Source organism: Strigops habroptila, chromosome 1 (genome assembly GCF_004027225.2).
Source record: "Strigops habroptila isolate Jane chromosome 1, bStrHab1.2.pri, whole genome shotgun sequence".
Taxonomy (NCBI): Eukaryota; Metazoa; Chordata; class Aves; order Psittaciformes; family Psittacidae; genus Strigops; species Strigops habroptila.
This window is the reverse complement of record NC_044277.2, coordinates 103,842,785-103,862,561: the sequence shown is the minus strand read 5'-3', so window position 1 is coordinate 103,862,561 and position 19,777 is coordinate 103,842,785. Positions and strand designations below refer to the sequence as shown.

General features: G+C 37.3%; 1 protein-coding gene across 6 annotated transcripts in view; it reads left to right on the top strand.

Moving 5' to 3' along the window:
* PRKAG2 (protein kinase AMP-activated non-catalytic subunit gamma 2) overlaps positions 1-19,501 on the top strand; it is a 228,903-nt gene extending 209,402 nt beyond the window's left edge. For all 6 annotated transcript variants that reach the window (XM_030512110.1, XM_030512092.1, XM_030512136.1 and 3 more), the window contains 10 exons: positions 2,392-2,473; positions 3,994-4,052; positions 6,815-6,860; positions 7,358-7,412; positions 9,147-9,273; positions 10,044-10,209; positions 10,540-10,577; positions 13,342-13,488; positions 15,784-15,877; positions 18,388-19,501. In XM_030512110.1, coding sequence (XP_030367970.1) covers positions 2,392-2,473; positions 3,994-4,052; positions 6,815-6,860; positions 7,358-7,412; positions 9,147-9,273; positions 10,044-10,209; positions 10,540-10,577; positions 13,342-13,488; positions 15,784-15,877; positions 18,388-18,419 — 846 coding nt within the window. In that variant the 3' untranslated portion in view covers positions 18,420-19,501. The remainder of the gene's footprint in view (positions 1-2,391; positions 2,474-3,993; positions 4,053-6,814; positions 6,861-7,357; positions 7,413-9,146; positions 9,274-10,043; positions 10,210-10,539; positions 10,578-13,341; positions 13,489-15,783; positions 15,878-18,387) is intronic.
* The last annotated feature ends 276 nt before the right edge of the window (positions 19,502-19,777 follow it).

Below are 19,777 nucleotides of genomic sequence, written 5' to 3'. Positions count from 1 at the left end.
GTATAATTTCTGAATCCTTATACCTCAATTTTAACATCTCTCCCATCTGGACATCGTGCTAGGTATTGTTCTTTGCTGCTGCTGTGTCTGAGAAGTAGTAGTAGCAGCAAGACTTTGGAGGCTGCCAGAAGTCCTGTAGTTGGCTCCCACATCTTTTCTGCTGCGGGCATGCTGCTTTTCCAGGTTATCAATTACAGAGTTTGTAAACTTGCTTGGAGTTTTGTTTCATGATTACTATCTGGAAGAAAGCTATTTTCCCTTTGGCTTTAATAGATTAGCTGTTACCTTCTTGCTCTGATACAGCTTGAACATCTTACTCCTGTGGAAGACCTGGGGCGTAAGTTGACTGTAACTGTTAACCTGTGTGATAGCTATTATTATTGAAAGATAACAAAGGTGAAAGCTCTCCATTTCAGGTAGTTTGAGTGTACTTTCTTCTTTTTTTGGTGATGAATGGTTAGAACTAGCTTTGCCCTCAGGTGGAGTTACTCTGTGTGAACTCATTTCTGCTCATATCTGCTCCCCAAATAGCTCTCTGCGGTTAGCTTTTTGCCGCAGTAACTGTTAAGTGTGATGCTGTTATGTAGGAACACTTCATCTGTCTGCCTGGAGGGTTTCTCTGTGGTTTCAGTCTTCCTTATGAGTTAGTATGCTCCTGTGGTGGATTTGGTTATGTTTGTTTTACCTGACTCGTCCTTGTGTCAGTGAGGTGGCTGGATGCCTCTGGTACCTTTCTGTTTAACCATTTTCTAGATAAATACTACATGGTGTGTATTTTCTTTCCCCATTATGGCTTCTTCAGTTTTAATGCAGTTTCGAGCGGGTAGTTGTTAAGCAGACTATTATTCCTGTTCATTGGTGATAATAGCGTAAGTATCTATGAAGTCAGGAGGCAGCTTTGGTAACTGCCATTTTCTGAGGTCAGGAGGGTAGATTTGCTTCTCATGGTTAGAGGGGAAGCAGTTGGGCTGCATAGAGGTAGCAAGAAACACAGATCATGTTCAGAAGTCTGACCTTAAAGACTGGAGTTCATTTGAAACATTGACTGCTAATTACTGAGGTGTAGACAGAGGTGATGTGCTCTGGTGCAGGGCAGAAGTCTTACTAACTTCAAGAAATTTAAACTGCTACAATATAACACTAAGTCTAAATGGAGGTTCTGTCAAATACCATCACACTGGCTATCACATGAATAGCTTTGCATGCTTTTCCAAGAATGTGGTAGCTAACAATGGCTGACTTTCTTCCTACCTACATTTTTGATTGGATGCCACTTTTTGGATGCTGATTCCATTGTGGAGTCCTTTTATTCCTGAATCTGTTGTGAAGTGGAGCCCCTTGGCGCATAATTTAAAGTAGATACTTAAGATGCCACTGCGTAATCCTGGTCTGCTCAAATTGCAGTCAAGCAATTGCAGTTGCTACTTCTGTGTCATTTGGACTGAGGACCAATTTCGTGCATGTAGAGATACAGACTGGCTATGTCCTAGTTTCATGCCAGGTCAAGACCTGGACAAGAACCATCACTTCTCTGTTCTGCCTTCCATGTGAAGACTATTTAGGTGTGTGGGCAGGACAGGAATGATAACATGCTGAAGCATATCACCAAGAGATCAGGATTTTGAGGTGCATTACAGCCTGACACCTTCATGCTTCGGAGAACTAGTGTTCACAGGGAAGTTCTTTTGTCTTGGGAATGACACTATAACCTTATAAACTCCAATTCAGAAATCGGGGAGGGTTAATTAATTTTAAAAAAGGAAAGTATTTGGTTGTGTTTCTTCAGCAGCAAAACAGGATAACTGGTCATTTTAACTTCCACTCATTTAAAATCAGATTTCTGTCAATCATGAGTCTAAAAGCTGGAGAGAAAATGAGACTTTTTAAGTCTTTTACACAACTGTGGCTATAGTGAATGTTAACTAGAATATCGTACAGTCTTCAAATGTTAAGCTATATCAATAAACTGGACACTTGTGATAATTATGTTCATTACAGATTTATTCAATGCCATAATTTGAAGGGGGGGTGCGTGTGTAATAACATTGATGGATAATATCAAACAGGAATATACTTGAGTTTAGTAAGCATACCTTTTTAGCTGTATCAGCTTATTTCTTCATCAGAGGCTTTCACACACAATATTTGGGTAACAAAACAAAAGTAGATCTGGCTTTGCTAAGCTTCTTTTCTAAGCTTTTTAACCATTTTAGAAATAAAAGGCTTAAGGTTTTTGGTTGATGTTTGTGGTTGTTTTCCTGTTTTGAATACAAGCTACCTGTTTATACTGCACTTTTCTTTTGCTCCTAGTAACTGGGGAAACCCTTCTGTTGGTGTCTGGTATGCTAAGTTAAAAGCAAAGATTTGTTCAGTTGCTCATTCTTCTTGCAGGTAAAGAAAGCCTTTTTTGCCTTGGTGGCAAATGGTGTAAGAGCAGCTCCACTGTGGGAGAGTAAAAAACAGAGTTTTGTAGGTGAGTAGTTCTAACATTCTTCAGGATTACTTTAATTTCCAAGGTGCTTTAATGTTGCAGAAGGTGGCCCAAGGCCAGCCATTGTTTAATGTCCTGGAGACACACTGTCAAAGAGGGTTTCTTTTTCCTCCTTGTAAGGAGTGAAATGTTGCCAGCTTTCATAGTGTTGCTGTGCTTGGAAAATCATGAAGGTTCTTTCAGGTCCTGCCTTCCGAAATTTGGTCTTTAGTATGTGCGTCCCACAGTGTATTTAAAAATAAAGGTGATGGTCACAAAAAGGAACTGTAAAAAGAAGAATTTAATGTTACAATATCCTAATACACATGAATCAAGCGTGTCTTTCTTTGCACTTTCTCAGTGGAGTGCACTGAGAAGTCTCTAAATACACAAACTAATGTTGAATACTACAGATATGTCCCATATCAGGAGAAAAACATTGGAGCTATGTATTGCTTCTTTTAAGTCATGTAACTAATTGCCACAACACTAATGTTCTAGAATTAGATCTCTGTTGCAGTTGGAAAACAGGGCTATAGTGGCAGTTACAAGTAGTATTATACATACTTCTTGTATACCTGGAATGTAGATTGAAGATTCTTGGAAATAAATGGTAAATGCTTTATAAAGCATTTGTTAAAATATTTTAAATCCAAGAGGGGATGAACAGTAGTTTCATGCAATACATCATAGGAATGCTGTGTGTCTTTTATATTTTATTTTCTGTCTGTAACTAAGCTCTAGAGACTTAAAGCTGACCTCCGGATTAATTTTCCCTTCCCCATTTCTTGGTTTCTTCAGTTTAGATGTAAGAGTAGTAAACAGTGGAGCAATTCCCTCTTCTCAAGTTTAGAACTTTGAAAGCTCAAAAATGATTAATGTTTTCAGGTAACTAAACTAATCATCAATATTATGTTATGTAGTTTGGCGTTGGTGGTTAAAATGTATATACTATGGATGTACTGTCTCTTTTTTTTTTTTTTCCTAATTAAAAGAAGTCATATATCAATACAGACATTGAGGTTTACCATGGAAATGATTGAAGGAAGGTCTTGAATAAGTAATATTCAAGAAAATGGATTATACTATTCCTTCATTTGAGTCTGTGAGTCTGACTGACTTGGCAAGTACAGAATGAAGATGTCTTATTCAAAAAGAAAATGAAAGGCAAGGATTGCTCTCCAACCTTTAAAAGATATTCTAAACCCTCTTTTTTTTTTTTTTTTTTCTTTCCATGCTTTTGGGGGTGAATACAGTCTGGATTCAAGGTTTTCTTGTCAGATTGAAAGAGGAGCTAAAGCGCATAGTTTATAATTTTGAATGTTAATTCAGACTTGTGTTTCTATTCTGAAGTATCAGTGTAAAAGTGAATATACATAGTTTCAGAATTCCACTATTGAATTAGTCCAATGGAAATCGTACGTTGCATGAATTTAATATTAAATTAGATAATGTGAATATAAATACTGTGTAAGTATATATATCTGAAGAACCTTTTTTTATTCATATGTCACTTGTTACAGGAATGTTAACAATTACAGATTTCATTAACATACTGCATAGATACTATAAATCTCCAATGGTAAGTATGATGCTAAGCTACACTTTCATTTGCTATACAATACAGAGACTGAAATATCAAGCTGAAAGATTGATGATGATTGTTGCTATTATTTAAGTCTTTAGAAGCTTAGATATGACATGGGAATACCAGCTGTGAGGGTTTTTTGAAAGAAAAGACAGCTTTCTGAGCAAGGTAGTGGAATGGTATCTGGATAGCTGGGTTCAGTTCCCAGCTTTTTAGCCATGAAAGTCGTATGAGCTTGGTCAGGTAATGTAGTCTATCTGCTTCGGCTACACGTGTATAAACATGAGGAATTTCCTTAATGAGTACTACTACTTACTATGTTTTGTGTAGTGCGTGCCATAATGATAGCCTTTGTTTTGGGTACAAGGCTCCACTTAGTGTTGCAACTAATGAATAATGCATTTGGGATGAACAACCAGGCTTAACGCACTTCTTAAAAACGAGATGTGATGTAAAAAGTAGGAAGGAAAATACTTGGTTGTTAATCATTGTACGTATTTGTGCTCAGGTTGTTTCAAAGCACATCAGTAGTAATCAGAACTCTATAAATACTGAATATCAATCAAAAAGCATTTAGGGAGGATGTCTAAGTTACATGAAAAGTTGTTGTGTTACATCATCTTTGTCTCATAACTGTGATAGAGCTATTCCAAAAGGAGTATGTGGAGTTAAGCAGAATACTAGCTTACAGAGGCTTGGATGCCTGAAAAGGTTACTCTGTTCTTGGAGCGATGGCGTAGGATAAACAAGTTAAACTAGTTAAATATATGCAAATATTTTTGTTACATGGCCAAGTTGCACAATCACTTGGAGATCTGTTGACTTCAATTAACTGTAATTTAAAATTCCCATTGGCAGTCAGTTGATGAAATTCTCTAGCTTGCATGTTCATACAAACATTTACATCCCTTTCTTGTTCCCGTCGCAATTCCCCCTCTACCAATTAAAACATACATGCTATATTTTAATAGGGAAAAAAAAATAATCGGGCACAGTGGGATGAAGCAGACATCTGATATATTAGCTGATGTTAGTATTTAAAATTCATAGAGAAATGCTTGTCAGATGCCATTAATTTTTAAAACTTATGGTAAATTTCTTGTCAGACACCAGCAGTGTGGTGCACTGTCCTCTCTCTTTGTTAAAGAATTCCATCACCACCCCTCACACCCAGGAACTTGTAAGGGGTAGGGGGAGAAGTAAATGAAAGATGATTGCACACTGGTAACTTCCTTAAAATGGTTTCCATATTGTAATGATCCTCAACCTCAATACTACCAATTTTTCCATGTAACTTTACCTAAGGTCTGACCATTGTCACTTCTGTTTACGTTGTCTAATGTCCTATTCCATAGGTTGTGCTTAAAATGGCAGCAGTAAGGAGGAATAGCTGAGAAGTGACATTTGACTTCAGTGATTGATGTAGTCTTCTATTAAAACCAAAAAATACAATGTTCCATCAGGGAATTTTGTAGTCTCAATAGATAAAATTATGCTGAAAATGTAATTCTTAAATATTTTAGTCATTCTCAATGCATCAGAACACTTACGGTATGAAGCATGTTGCTGTTCAAATACTAGATAATATCTTTAAATGACTGATGAGGAGCATCCAGGTAGTTTCTCCCTATAATGTGGTCCAAAAACTAGGTTTAGCCTCATCTCATCAGCAGCTAAAGCGGTCTCTTATTCTTTTGATGACTTCAGTAGGCCTGAACTGCACTCACTGTCTTAACTGCTTTTTTTGTCAAGTGCCCTAAATGATAAGTTAATGTTGGTATCTTTTATGTCAGCCCAGAATGGTATTTTTGAGTAATCCAATTATAGTATATCAATTTAACATTCCCTCATACTCTTAAAAGGATGCTAATTCCAGAGTAATCTAAGCATAGTCTTCATCAGCTCAAAGATAAACATAGTAGGCTTTATGGAGACTTCTACTCTTCACCTATATATAAACTCTTCAGCTTCAGTAGTGCTTGCAGAGATATCTGCCATCAAAAGGTGCAGGCTTGTCACATCCATTGTGCAGTATCATTTGCCTGTCCTTTTTGTGAGCTGATTAAGGAAGTTAAACTAGCAGAAAACTAACAACACTTTTTTGCAACTTTTTTTACCTGTTTGGTTCCTGGGACCAGCTGAACACAGGTCAGACGAGCAACGTTGCTGGTACAGGAGAAATGCTGAAAGCACGTATGGCTTAGATGCAGATTCTGCAAACATTCGAAGAATGTAACATCAGTAAAAGATTAAGTCTGAGCGAGTGTGGAAATACAGTGTTGGTTCTTCTGATTGAATTGACCACTAAACCAAGTGCTCTTGCTTGTTTGTAATCAAGGATCAGTAAAATTCATCTCTGTTAGCATTAAGAAGTCAAGTGATCGGGGTAATAAGCTTTTACTGGTTTGGTGGTGTGAGGAATCATCAGGTTTACTCTGGTGTGATTGATTGTTTTAAGATGAGATAGATTACTGCAGAGATGTCTTTGAGTCCAGAAGAGATCTATACTACAAACCTAGGCAGGTGAAAGATCTTCCCTGTCCTACAAGAAATGATAGGTCCGGTGTGGTATCTGCATTGGGCAGGATTGCACCTTTTCTTGTTACTGCCGAGAAATGTTATTCTGGACTGTTCTTAGTCTGTTACATTGCCTGCAATGAACTGTAAGGTTAATTATTCAGGTATTTATAATATTGTTAATGACATTGGATTTAAAATTAATGCTTGAAGCTCAATTTTCCATCTACCCATTGTAGGTTCAGATTTATGAATTAGAGGAGCACAAGATAGAAACCTGGAGGGGTAAGACTATTTACTACTTGGTTTATAATTTAATATGTTCTAATGTTTTTCAGTATAGTGGATTTTTAATTAATCATAGACTTAGCTTGTGTCTGAACATACTTTTTAATGAAAGCAGAAATAGTAAAAGCTAACTAGAAATTCATACAACCTGCTGGGTGTGAACAGAAGTGCTAAATGCAGAGAGGAAGCTTTATGTTAAAAATAGACTATATGCCATGAAATGTAACAGATGCTCACAGAAAATGAACTGGTAAAGAAATATTTGCTATTGTTGCAGTGACCCCTGGTGGTAACCAGTTTAGGCTCTCAAAACTTTTGTCGTGTTAATGTTAATATAGAGGAATGTCCATAAGTGGTAGAATAACTAAGGTAACTGTATCTATTGCTGCCTTTCTTCCATTTAACTTTGTATGAATGAATTCATAAAATGCTTTCATAAAAAAGCTAGTATTTTCATATAAAGTGGTAACGGTCTATTAATTTTCTATACACAGAGCTTTATTTACAAGAGACGTTTAAACCTTTAGTGAACATCTCCCCAGATGCAAGGTAGGATTTTGTTTTTCAGTCTGCTTAACTTGAAATAAACTAACTCCCATCTCAATATTGAATTTAAGACTTCTTTTTATAATAAGAAACAATTAATATTGTAAACTAGAGTACAAAAGACTGACTTTTATTATGATCAAGAAGGTGAGGGAGCTTTTTTATTGTGAGTGAGGACCTTTTTTAATTATCCAAAACAGAGAATTTTTAGTTAAACTTGTGTCTTTTACTACTCAATGCAAGTAACTTTCCTTAAGGAAAGACAATATGTGTGTCTTGTTTTGCTCTGCTACTAGTTTGTGTTCCGTAAAATATACATGACTGTCCTTTTCTTGATGGAATTTGAAAGAAACAGTTTTATGAATTGCCATTATATCTTACTTACGAAAGATAACTTGAGAGAGCTTTAGTTGATCACTTAACAACTTGAGTACTACTTAGAACTTCACTCTTCAGCAATTAATTCTTTCTTTCAGTTAGTGGAATAGGATTGCTTATGCCCTGTCATAGGAAACTGGTGAAGGGAACTTTTCACTAGAACTAATGATATGCTGTATCCTCATGTAGTAGATGTAGTAGAATGCCATTGTAAGTAGTAGTAGACGTAGTAGAATTGCCATGAAGTCATGAATTAGTCATTCAATTAAGTCAACAAGGAATGCATTTTGGTATTTTGAATGGTAACTGATTGCAAAGAATATCATTAAGACAACAAAATAGTATTGTTTTCAGTCAGAGGTGCAGCAAGAGAAATATTGCAATAAAGAAGATGCAGTAGGACATGTATAAACAGATACAGCGAGTCTGCTTAAGACCTGATCCAGAAATGGGTTTTGGTTCTGTGACACTCAGACTGCAGCACTTAGGGGTAGTTGAATGCTTACTCCTAGAGTGGAATCTATGGTGCAATGGTGGGAGTCTTGACTCTATGTACATCAAACGGGGATAGTCATCCCCGTTGACTTGAAACAAAGTTTATTGTGTATGGGAAGAAGCCTAGTTCAGCAAATAGGTGTTTATCAAAGTTTTACTAACTCTATTGCTTACTAATGTATTGCAGTTGGTGGTCAGATGTTTTATCATAGTCTTACTAGGAGCAAGGGGAAAAAGAAAGTGTTACTTGTAAGAAGAGCAGACTTGCACAGGTTGGAGTATTGCGAAATTGTAGTCTGCAGTGTCTGGAGGAATGTTTTGGGTTCCCTGAGAATATCTTTTTGCCAATCCTCAATGATAATTTAGTGAAATTACTAGATAATTGTTTTGGCTTAATTGCATAGATATACATATCCATTAAAATGCACTTAACACATCTCAATCTCAAACTTCTGTAACATTTTCTAAGAAGAGCAAAACCACTATTTTTCATTTATTGTCTCTGAACAGAAATAATCCATTCTGAGTGCAGGGATACTGTGAGCACAATACCCAGTGGAAAAACAATTTATACTTTGCAAGAAATATTTCTTCGCTACTTTCTACCACAAAAAGTCACTTGCAGTCGCACTTTCTTACTGGTTTTAGATGTTCATGAGCATATATCATTGTTGATGTGTTTTACCAGCTGCAAAAGTTAATTTGAAATCCCTTAATTTCTGTTTTCTTTAACATCAATGATAATGTAAGTAAGTACTCATTGTATGTACTTCATGGGGGGTTGTAAACCTGTGTATATATCACTTGACATTACTAATTGCCAGCTAGAATTAATTATTTAAAAAAAAATGTTTTTCTCCTCAGCCTTTTTGATGCTGTATATTCATTGATCAAAAACAAAATCCACAGATTGCCAGTTATAGATCCAGTCAGTGGAAATGCACTTTATATACTTACCCATAAAAGAATCCTCAAGTTCCTCCAGCTTTTTGTAAGTATTTAAAGTTACGTTTTGCTTAACTGATTTCCCCCACACACACACATAGACATCTTTAAGTAATTTAAGTTTTAGTACAGAAACTTCTTGAAAAAAATCCATATTCATTATGCCTGTGCATATCTCTTTTTGGTAAGAGAAGTTGAAACTTGATGTAGGACCTGTACATTACCTTTACTTTCTTTTAGTCATTAAAGAAACCTAAACAGCAAGCACTTGTGTTGGCTACTGAGTAATTTGCTGTCCTTTCTGGAAGAGCTACTCAGCTTCACAAGCTTGTTTTCATGAAAAGAAAAATTAATTGTCTCCCAGAGATGAGATTATCATTACTCACTGTCACATTAGTCACAGGAATGGACAGGAGGCCACACAGAGCAAAAAGAGTGCAAATTAAGCATTCAGTATAGTATGTTTTGCTGTTGTCTCTCTCCAGTTCCAGTGGGAATGAGAAACCTTATGATCAAAAGCTTTTAGTGATGGGTTACTACAAAAATAAATAAATGAGAAAAATCTTAGTAATATAGTCTTAATTTAGAGCTGCTTTGAACAGAAATACTGCCTCTAGATGTGAGCTTGTTTTGGCTTTACGTTAATTTAGTAGCAGATTACTGTAAGGATCTGTAACAATCATCTGAAGTCTGCAGATGGATGAGTGAATACAGATTTCATAATATGCATACCAATTATATGGAAACACAGTAGGCATAGAAAACATGGTGGTGTAGAAAACTGCCCTGTAAATACAGTAATTCTGACTTTCCTAGATGTCAGAGATGCCAAAGCCTGCCTTTATGAAGAAAAATCTGGATGAACTTGGAATAGGAACTTACCACAACATTGCCTTCATACATCCAGACACTCCTATCATTAAAGCCTTGAATATATTTGTAGAGAGAAGGATATCGGCATTACCTGTTGTGGATGAGTCAGGTGTGTGTTGGGTCTTCTCTATGCAAAAGTGTGGTAAGATAAATGGTGCTGAACCCTGGACTGGTGTTGGGCTGGGTGGTGAAGAGGAGACAATAAAAAAGGGAAGGAGGGGGGAGGGGGTGAAGGGGAACATAAAGAAATATTTATGCAGGATGTAGGTTGATAGGCTTGGAAGAACTTTATGGTTTGGTAGGTTTTGGGGTTGTTTTTTCTCCTTCTTGATGTGTCTCTTTTCTTTCTGTGTAATTATAAAATAACAAATGAAAGCAGGAAGCAAGAAAACTGATTTTCTATTTCAAGCACTTTACTAACTTTTGGTTTTCTTTTTAGGAAAAGTTGTAGATATTTATTCCAAATTTGATGTAATAGTAAGTATATCTCTTAAATTCTATTGAATGTTTTATATGCAGTAAACATTTGCAAATTAATTTGTTAATATTTATGTTTTGGCTATTTTTGTTCCTTAGGCTTTAGTTAACAATGTGAATAAAACAGATTAAATTCACCCTGCACAGCATTTTATTTATTATTATTGTTTATTTAGGCTCTCCTTGTAATAGTACTTGCACACAGGCATCTACTGCTCTGGATGTTACCCAAAATTAGATCTGGCTGTACTCTTACAAAAAGAGGGCATAGGCTTTTTCTGTTTGTTTCTATTTTTGAGATAGGATTTTCTATTCCTGGCCGCTGCCATTCCATGGTCTGCTTTCAAAGAGAATGCGAATTTCTCCAAGCAGTCTGGGTATTTCCTACAACTTGACCTTCTCACTGAATGTACTCGGCTCATTCTTTTGTGCGAGTCTCTGACTCCAGAGGATTGCGTCTGTATTCCCTTCTGGGTTAGATATGATTCTGGCCACTGTTTCTGGTGGGAATTCTGGTTTCCCTCAGGAGTGCAACAGCATAGTGAGATGCATGCCATGATTTGCCAACCTGGGGGAGCCAGGGCTCTTCCAGTCTTGTGGTCTTGAAAAGTATATTTAGGACTTTTTTAGTCCTGTCCTCTCCCACCTGAATGCACCTGCCTTCTGATAGCTACATTATTTTTCAGACACTGAAGCGCCCAGCCTCCTAGTGCTAATGAAGAATCCTGATGGCTGAAACGCTGTGTAGAATGCTTTCAGAAATAGAAAGAATAGTCCCAAATGGAAATACTTCAGACTTGTAATGTCTCTACCTCCAAACAGTGCTCTTAATACTGAAAATTCCACGATGGCACTGTTCTTGCCTGTCTTTTCTCAACGTTTGTCATCTTGTTCTTTGGGATTTTCTGCTGTGTAAGATCCTGTTCTGCCATAAAAGCTGGTCAGGGAATAGGTGGTAGCTGCAGTGGGAGTGATCTAACATATCAAAGATAATGAAATCTCACAGTTGGTGGGTTCAGTGTTTCGATTTATTTAATGTGTTAGACTTTAAGGCAGGGCATATTTCCTTTATTTCCCATTCTTTTCCAGAAAGGCACCAAAAGGAAGAGGGTTCCTTATGTTTTTCACTTCTTTTCTCACTTTTAGGTGACGGGCAACAGAATTTGTAGGATTTTGAGAGGCTTGACCACTTCTTTGGAAGCATTTGTATATTGGAATCTGGGGAGGGAAATGAACAAACAACAAAATCACAAAGGCTTCAGGATATAATTGTTTGCTCCCAGCTAGTAACATGGGAAAGAGTTAGGGCATCTATTGATTATTCAAGATCTTCCTCACATAGCCTAGTCTGCTTATTACATGGGAGGGAAAAGATTCTATTCTTAGAAGATAATAACCTCTAAGGCTTCCAATTTTATCATCTGTCTGCTTCAACCCAATCTACAAGCTTTAAAAGAAGGGGAGGGAGAAATATGTGAAATGTATAAGCTGATCTTCCAATAAATATAGAATTTGGAAGGTTCAACTGGTGATTTTTATCTTTAAGCTTTGTGGCTAATATGCTTAGTTAAATCAGTAGTTTAAGCCATGCCTGTATAAACAGCTGGCTAACTTGATAGATTTCTTTAACTTAAGAGTTCTGAATTCATTTTTGGGTTCTCGATGGCTGAAACCTGGGAATGGCGTGATGGTATAGAAATAGCTTTAGATTACAGTGTTCATTGTGTATAGCGTGATTTCAGTTTGCAGAGGCTTTTTATGTTCTCCTACTGTCTTCATTAGGAATTAGTTAAATGAGTTAACTCAACATGCTTGTATCTTCATGAGCATCTGAAATTGATATTGTCACATTCAGCGTAATTCAATCCAAAAACTTGATCAATCACAGTCTATTCTAGCCAAAAATTAATTTTGTTTTATTGAGTGGTCAGTGTGTTCTTTTTGAAGGTGTGTTTATGTTCCTCCTTCAGTGCTTGAGCATGCAAAATCATTAAGCCAGGATGCACCAACACTGGTCTCGCCTACAAAGAAAGCTTTTGCTGGTCTGGACAAAGTCCTCTTGTTACATGCATGGTCCTGTTCTTAAAATGAAAGTTGAGCATGTCAGCTTTCAAGCTACTCTAATTTTCTTATTTTTAGTGGTGGCATTAGGTTTTCATTTATATTATTTTTATAATACTTATCAAAATATACAGTTATCAAATGGCAGTGCCAGTTTAGTCCAGGAGAGGGAGTTTGAGCCCACAAATGAGAGCTGATGAAAACTTAATTGGCTTTCTACTTAGTTTTCTACTGAGATCTACTTCACGGATGGTGTTCAGAGCAGTTGGTGACCTCCATATCCTATGGAAAAACAAACAACAAAAAATTGTATATTCTTAAAGTATATTCTGTATATTCTAAAATGTGTAGAACTTCATCTTTACATTTTCCTACTCATGGAAAAGCAGGATAACTGACATCAAGCCAAACACCAGACCGCGAAGTAAGGAGGTTTTCACTGGCTTAATGCACATCACCAAACAGTTTTATCAATTAAACGCTGCCGTATGACAGCGTATGACTGGGTTAACATAATTGAATGCTTGACCGTTCTCAGAAATTGAAGCTGAAGAGCAATTGCTTTGTTTAATACGTGACTTGAAATAGACTCAATTTGCACCAAGAAATCTGTATCTACTTGATGCCAAAATATTTACTTTATTGAGTGCTTTATTACGAAGTACTGAGATGTGTTATGTCCCTTGTTGTTTTGTTTTTCCAGAATCTTGCTGCTGAAAAAACTTATAATAACCTAGATATCACGGTGACGCAAGCCCTACAGCACCGTTCTCAGTATTTTGAAGGTGTTGTAAAGTGTAGTATGCTGGAAACACTGGAGACCATTGTGGATAGGATAGTGAAGGCTGAGGTGAGTTGGCTTTTTGTTTTTCCCTTCACTGTAAGTTAAAAGTTGTATTACAAAACAAATGATACAAATTTATCCTTTCCAAGTTATTTTTATTACTTGGTGAAAGTATTTTTTCATAACTACATGTGTTTAGGTATCAGTTTGCTTTACAGACTCAGATTATAGGTGGCTTATAGGGATGCGCCACCCTATACTGTAAAAAATATTTTACAGTATATCTGTAATAATACTTGGTTATTTGCATTTCTGTTTTATGACATAAATGAACTGAATGCAAAGCTTTCTTGAAAGAATCATGTTTCTTCCAAGCCTGACATGAGTTTTGCAGGCAATTCCTATAGCTAGATTGATTGTCCTATTGTTCAGGAAATTTAATGGGTACAATTAGTTAATGCAAATGGAATCCTGCAACACTCTCAGGAGTGAAATAGGACCAGAAAATAAATTCTTGCGAAGAAGCCTGCACTAACTGCTCCCGTAGATGATTATCTGTGTGTTTTCTACGCTTTTGGTACCGTTCATCTTGTTTGCTAGTACTGGGATCTTTCTTATACACAGAGGTGAAGAAGTATGTAGGTCTCCCTCCCCTGTTATGTCTCTCTCTGAAGAAAAAAATCAGTATTACCAGCTGCAGTTGTCTCTGAAGTGTGATCAACTCCATTTAAATGCTTTATCCTTTTCAATTACAAGATTACTTTTTTTCCAGCTTCAGGGCTGTAACCATGCATGTACTTGATATGAGTGAAATTTCCACTTTAATAACCCCTTAGAACCTCCATTAAGCAATTTCTGCTTGTAACTTTCTGCATTTGCTTGAGCTTCTGCCTGAAACTGAATAATTTTAGGTAATATTGTTGCTATCTTAAGAAGTGGTAGACATTTGGGTTTTAAGAACAACTCCTACCCTTTGGTTCAGTCTAAACATAGCGAGATTATATGTAAAAATGAGTCAGTCAAAACTACAAGCTATTTTTAGCTGCCAGACAAGTGCTTGATCTTACTGGAAATGAAACAATTACACCGTCCATTTTTCTTTAATTCATTATACTGAGAGAAGAATAAAGTTATTAAATATGTGCATATACAAAAACTAATAACCCTGTCTAAAATATCATAATTTCTTTCATCAAGAAAAGAGTGCAACAATATTTTTCTCTCCCTTCCCACCTCTTTTCTTTCCTTCCTGTGTCAGGTGGGTATGACTGTGCAAATTATTCGGAGCTCCTCTTTTCTTGGATCTGACTAGCAACGAGGTGGTTGACCTCAACCATAAATTAACATACCTATTAAATCAAGACTGATGCATCTTTCTTGCTATTACCTCTGGGAGAAGATGAGAAACATTCTTTTCACCCTTATACCTGATTATTTGAACTTTATTGTGAAGAGAGAGAATTCACTTAGGTAAAAAGTAAACACATAGCAGGGTCTCAACTTTGGACAAACACCCTTTTTAGGATCCCTTACTTATGAGCTGGTTCAGCTGTGATGTTTAGGTTACACAACTCCGTGCCCACTTGCAGCAGGCGCTGGTGCCAGGCATGACGTTAAGGCACTTTCCTGGTTCTGCAGTCGTCTTTCACTGCTGTAGCCTGCTTTGGTTGATGAGCCTCACTCAGGATATAGGAGTATCCACCTACTTTCCCTACAGCTAGGACAAAAGTTTTCTAGTATAAAATGCTTCACAGAATATGTTTGTAAGGATAAGATCATTATTTGAAAATACAGACTTTGTGTTGATAAACCTTTCTTCTGAGTTGTGTCCTTGTGTTTATTAACTCTGCAGTGAACTTGCACAGATAAGCTGAATCATTTTTTTTCTGTCTTAAACACTTTCAATCGTGTAGCCCTACTAGAAAAATTAAGCTAAACCAACTTAGACGTGTCAAGACACAACAAATTTTAGTGCTGTGCCACTTTCTCTGAGAAGGTATTTTTTTCAGAAGAAAGCCTCATTTTATTCCTGTATCTTACTTTTTGAGATCACAGGCTGAGTTGGGCAGAGCCTCTAAGTTGGGGAAGAGTGTTTGCTGTGAGTGCCAATTTTTGAGAGCAAATCTGATTTTGTTGCCATGTCAGATAGCTGCGTGCTTTTTAAACATGCACTAGTTTTCATTTATGTAGGGCAAGCTTGTTTGTAGTGCTGGGTGAGATTGGTATTGCTAACGTTTTTGAACCACTTTTTTTTCTACTTCATACTGCATTACTTTAAGATTTGTTGTTATTGTTTATCTTTGCTTTAGTTGTTACTTTAAATCAGGCAAATATCTCTCAAAATATTTTCCCTGCTGGCAGGTTCATCGTTTGGTGGTAGTGAATGAAGCAGATAGCATTGTGGGTATCATCTCCCTGTCTGACATTCTACAAGCTTTGGTACTCACACCTGCAGGTATGACTGTTGCCTTCTGACCTTTGCCATAAGTCATTTGGTAGCGTGTGCACCCTGCTGGTTTTAATGTATTTGACAACAACAAACTTTTCATTCTCAACTTTATATCTGTTTAGATCATAGTTCTTAAATACAGTATTTATTTCTCTTCAGAAAAAAGCTGACAAAATATTAACTGTCCGCCTTTTGCTCACTGAGGAATACATGCAGAAGCTTCATGAACATCATTACTGTTCATATATCTGTTTAGGAAAAAAAGTCTTAACATTTTAACAGGAAAAACAGGATGAAGTTGAATGCTGTATGTTGTAGACAACATCTCCAACAGGGTGCCTTCCCCACCTTCCTGACTTTCTGTACGCTGGCCAAGTGCTCCTAGTGTGGACAGAGCTGTGCTTTCCACTAGCTCTGCAAACCTGCCTCCCCAGAGCCCTGCAGTTGTCCAGCTATGCTGTGGGGTTTGGTTGGCACAGCTGTATCGGAGATGGCACCCCAGGCCACCAGAGTTATTCCAGTAGAAATCTCTAGTGTATTGCTAACCACAATCATTTTAACGAGAGAGTCCAACAATGGGTTTATTCTGCTACTTTTATGTTGGTTGGTTAAGGGGGGTTGGTTTGGGGTTGGGTTTGGATTTTTCTTTTCTTTCAAGTTTTGTCCAAGTTACTAACCTGCTTGATGTTCCTGATTGTAACTTAACTGAGACCACATAAATGGCTTCAGTGTCACAATGACTAAAGCAAAGTCCTCTTTTGGCTTTGTGAAGACAAAAATTATGTCTCTAGGATAACAGTTTTGCCACAAAAAACCCAACCAAACCCAAACTCAAAGCAAATGGAGCTGGATACATACTTCAAAAGAAGTCTAAATGTGATCTTAACTGGGACCTCTTACTTGCACTGATAGATAACATGATAATGTAAAAGTGTTTCTCCTCTGTAGATTTAAGAAAAGTTAATGCAGCTTTTTGAAATAGTAAGATTCCTCCCCTGAAAGAAAGTGATCAGTGATACTGCCAGAGGTATTATGTCAGTGCATCTGGTTCCTTTTAATGACCTGGAAGAGCAGGAAACCCAGCTTTCTGTGAAAGGTATGGATCAGATTAAGAAATCAGCCCAAAGGCCTGGGTCAAACAGGCTCATTGCCTAGAAAGATAATGGAGAGGTGTATGTCCCTCCTAAGAGAGAGGTGTAAAGATGGGCAAACTGTGCCTCTCCAGACAGAGGAGGTAGTTTGCCTCATGACTAGAGGGTAGGAGAATCCAAGGAGAGTAGAACGTCACCATTAATGGAGCAGAGTTTAGACAGAAAAGATAAATTTGGACACTGACAAACTAAGAGTTTTGTTATACTGGAATTACATGGATACTTAAGTTGCAACTCCGGGAGCTGATATAACAGTGCTCTGTTATTAAAATGGGTAGTTCCTGCTCCCATACTCTGGGCCATGTGCTTCTGGCATTTAGCGTGTGGCAGCACCCACGCTCATGAGGTCCCTCTGTGAGCTGCTTTAAATCATTGATCTAGAGGCAATTGAGCCAACAAAAAACCCTGCAGTTTTGTTTGTTTGGTACACTAAACTGGCTCACAGATGAGTTTAGTACTCAGTACAGGGATTAGAGCAGCAGAGGGGCAGGATTATGCCAGTGGAAAAGCTAAAGTGAGGGAAGGCATCTTTAGGAAGAGTTGGGCATTAGATTGCAGTTCCACAGGCAATTTAGGTTGGAATTTGTCTCATGAAATAAGGGTGAGGATGTTTGCGGTATAGATCTAGTTTGTAAAATCTGGAGTGTTGGGTTGGGGGGCGTGTCAGTTGTGATGTAAAAACTGGATGTATTTAACAAGTATTTCAATGTTTGATTATACAAGTAGTAACTCCAGGTTGCTGGCAAGAGGTCCTTGCTCTCTAGAGTTGGATACTCAAACCACACTGGCAGTACAGTTCAGTCGCTGCCCAGTATGTGGCTGGTTTGAGTACTTGGAGAAGAAGCAAGGTGCTGTGCAGTCCTGCTGAACAGGTCTCTTGGATCCCTACTGTAAGCAGAATCTGCCTCTGAGCCAGGAAAAATGAGTCCCTCAACACAGTGTAGTTAAACTGAATTCTTACATAGCTTGTTCTCAAGCAGGACTTGAATTTTTGAGGCTATTATGAAGATTAAGCTTGGCTTCTAAGCTGATGGACAGGTCTGGGCTGTAGCTTTTTGGTTGGAGGTTTTTAAAATACATTCTTGTGCTGGAGTGAATCCTCCAAGCCACTATTAGTAGCTTCCCAGAAGTTACTTAGACTTGCCAGTGCAGTTAGATGCAATAATGGTCTTGATGCCTTCCTCACTGTGTTTTACATTAGCATTTAGCAATCCTGCAGTATCTTCTTCATAAATGGTATCCAGTACAAAGATTCTGGTGCTGTGGTTAGGCAAAGCTCCAGCATTCAGAACAAGCAGTGCTTTTCCAGAAGCCAAGTGCTATGTGCATAAGGAAATCACACGTGCTTTCCTCTTCTGTTAACAGGTGCCAAACAAAAGGAGCCTGAAAGTGAATGACTGCGGTGAATGTATGCACATTTGTAGGAGAACTTGAACAAAGTTTCCGGGTCAAGTTTGTCTCAAGAACAGTGACTGCAATAGAACAGAGCAGGATGGTTGAGAATGTGTATTGGGACTTAGTGATGGATGATGAGTCTATTCCCCCCAGTGATGTCGCAAAAAAAGCAGCATGACAAAAGCTTATGTTAAAATGTAGGCTTGTATTTCAAAACGTCTTCAAAACATTTGCTGGAAGACTTCACATGATGTCCTTCATTAAAATGCACTGTATTCTGAAACTTTTTCATTTTGTATTTGACAGAAGTCACTGGTCAGCAATGGATATATGTGACATAAGGCAAGTGTATGGCATATTCATATCATAGTGCCTTATGTCAAAATACAGCAATATGTCATCACTGTTGCCCATCACTGTCAAAGGAAGTATTGTGCTATACGAGACACTGTATTTGAATGTGAAAGTCTTTAAACCTAAAACCAAATCAGTTTCAGTTCTCATTAGATTTGTCATAAAAGCTGTAATTTGAATATCGGTAGACTTCTTTCAAACTTCAATGACAGTTTTGTGTTAAATGTTGCATTCTGAACCGAGATGTAAAACAAGACTGATTTTAAAAACGGCTTTATTTATTTTTACTTTCATGACAATTTTTTACACATCTTTGGTGGATAGCTAAAATTTCACCATATCCATTAATAAACTGTTGATTGTTATACAAACAAGCGGTAGATCTTCTCATTATTTAAAACCTTGGAGGTGCAGAAGCTGTGGCCTGTTGATCAGTCCGTATTACTTGAGCTCAAGATCTCAGAAGCATGGATCCAAAGTGCTCTGTACTGTAACACCCAGGCACCGTGGAGGAAACGAGGTGCCACAGAACAAGACTTTCATCTGTATTAAAGTGTAAAACAATGTTTGTACACAAAAACTTCTTACTGTATATGATTTGTACAGAAGCAGAGGAGCGAGGAAAGCTGTGGGGTATTTGCTCATTTGTAAATGTACTGTAAAGTTTGAAGATGAGACTTTTATAACTGTAGATCCTTGTAGATGGAAGAAATTAAACCCTACAACATCAGTTTGGTTTTAGCGGTTCTTGTAGAGTTCTTTTGCATGTATAAATAAATGTACGTGCATTTTCATTAGTGCAAACTAGGGACAGAGGCATTCTTACTTTCCTTCGACTTTAAAGGTGGCTTGTGCTAATGGAGTAATGCAGGTGGTACAGCTTTTTTCTGTGTTTCCAGCTTAGATACTGCACTGGAATAACACGGTAAATCAATCTGTTCTCTTTCCATTTATAAGCCTTGAGCTAAAAGCTTAACAGTTTTTGTTTTGCTTATGAAATGTGAGG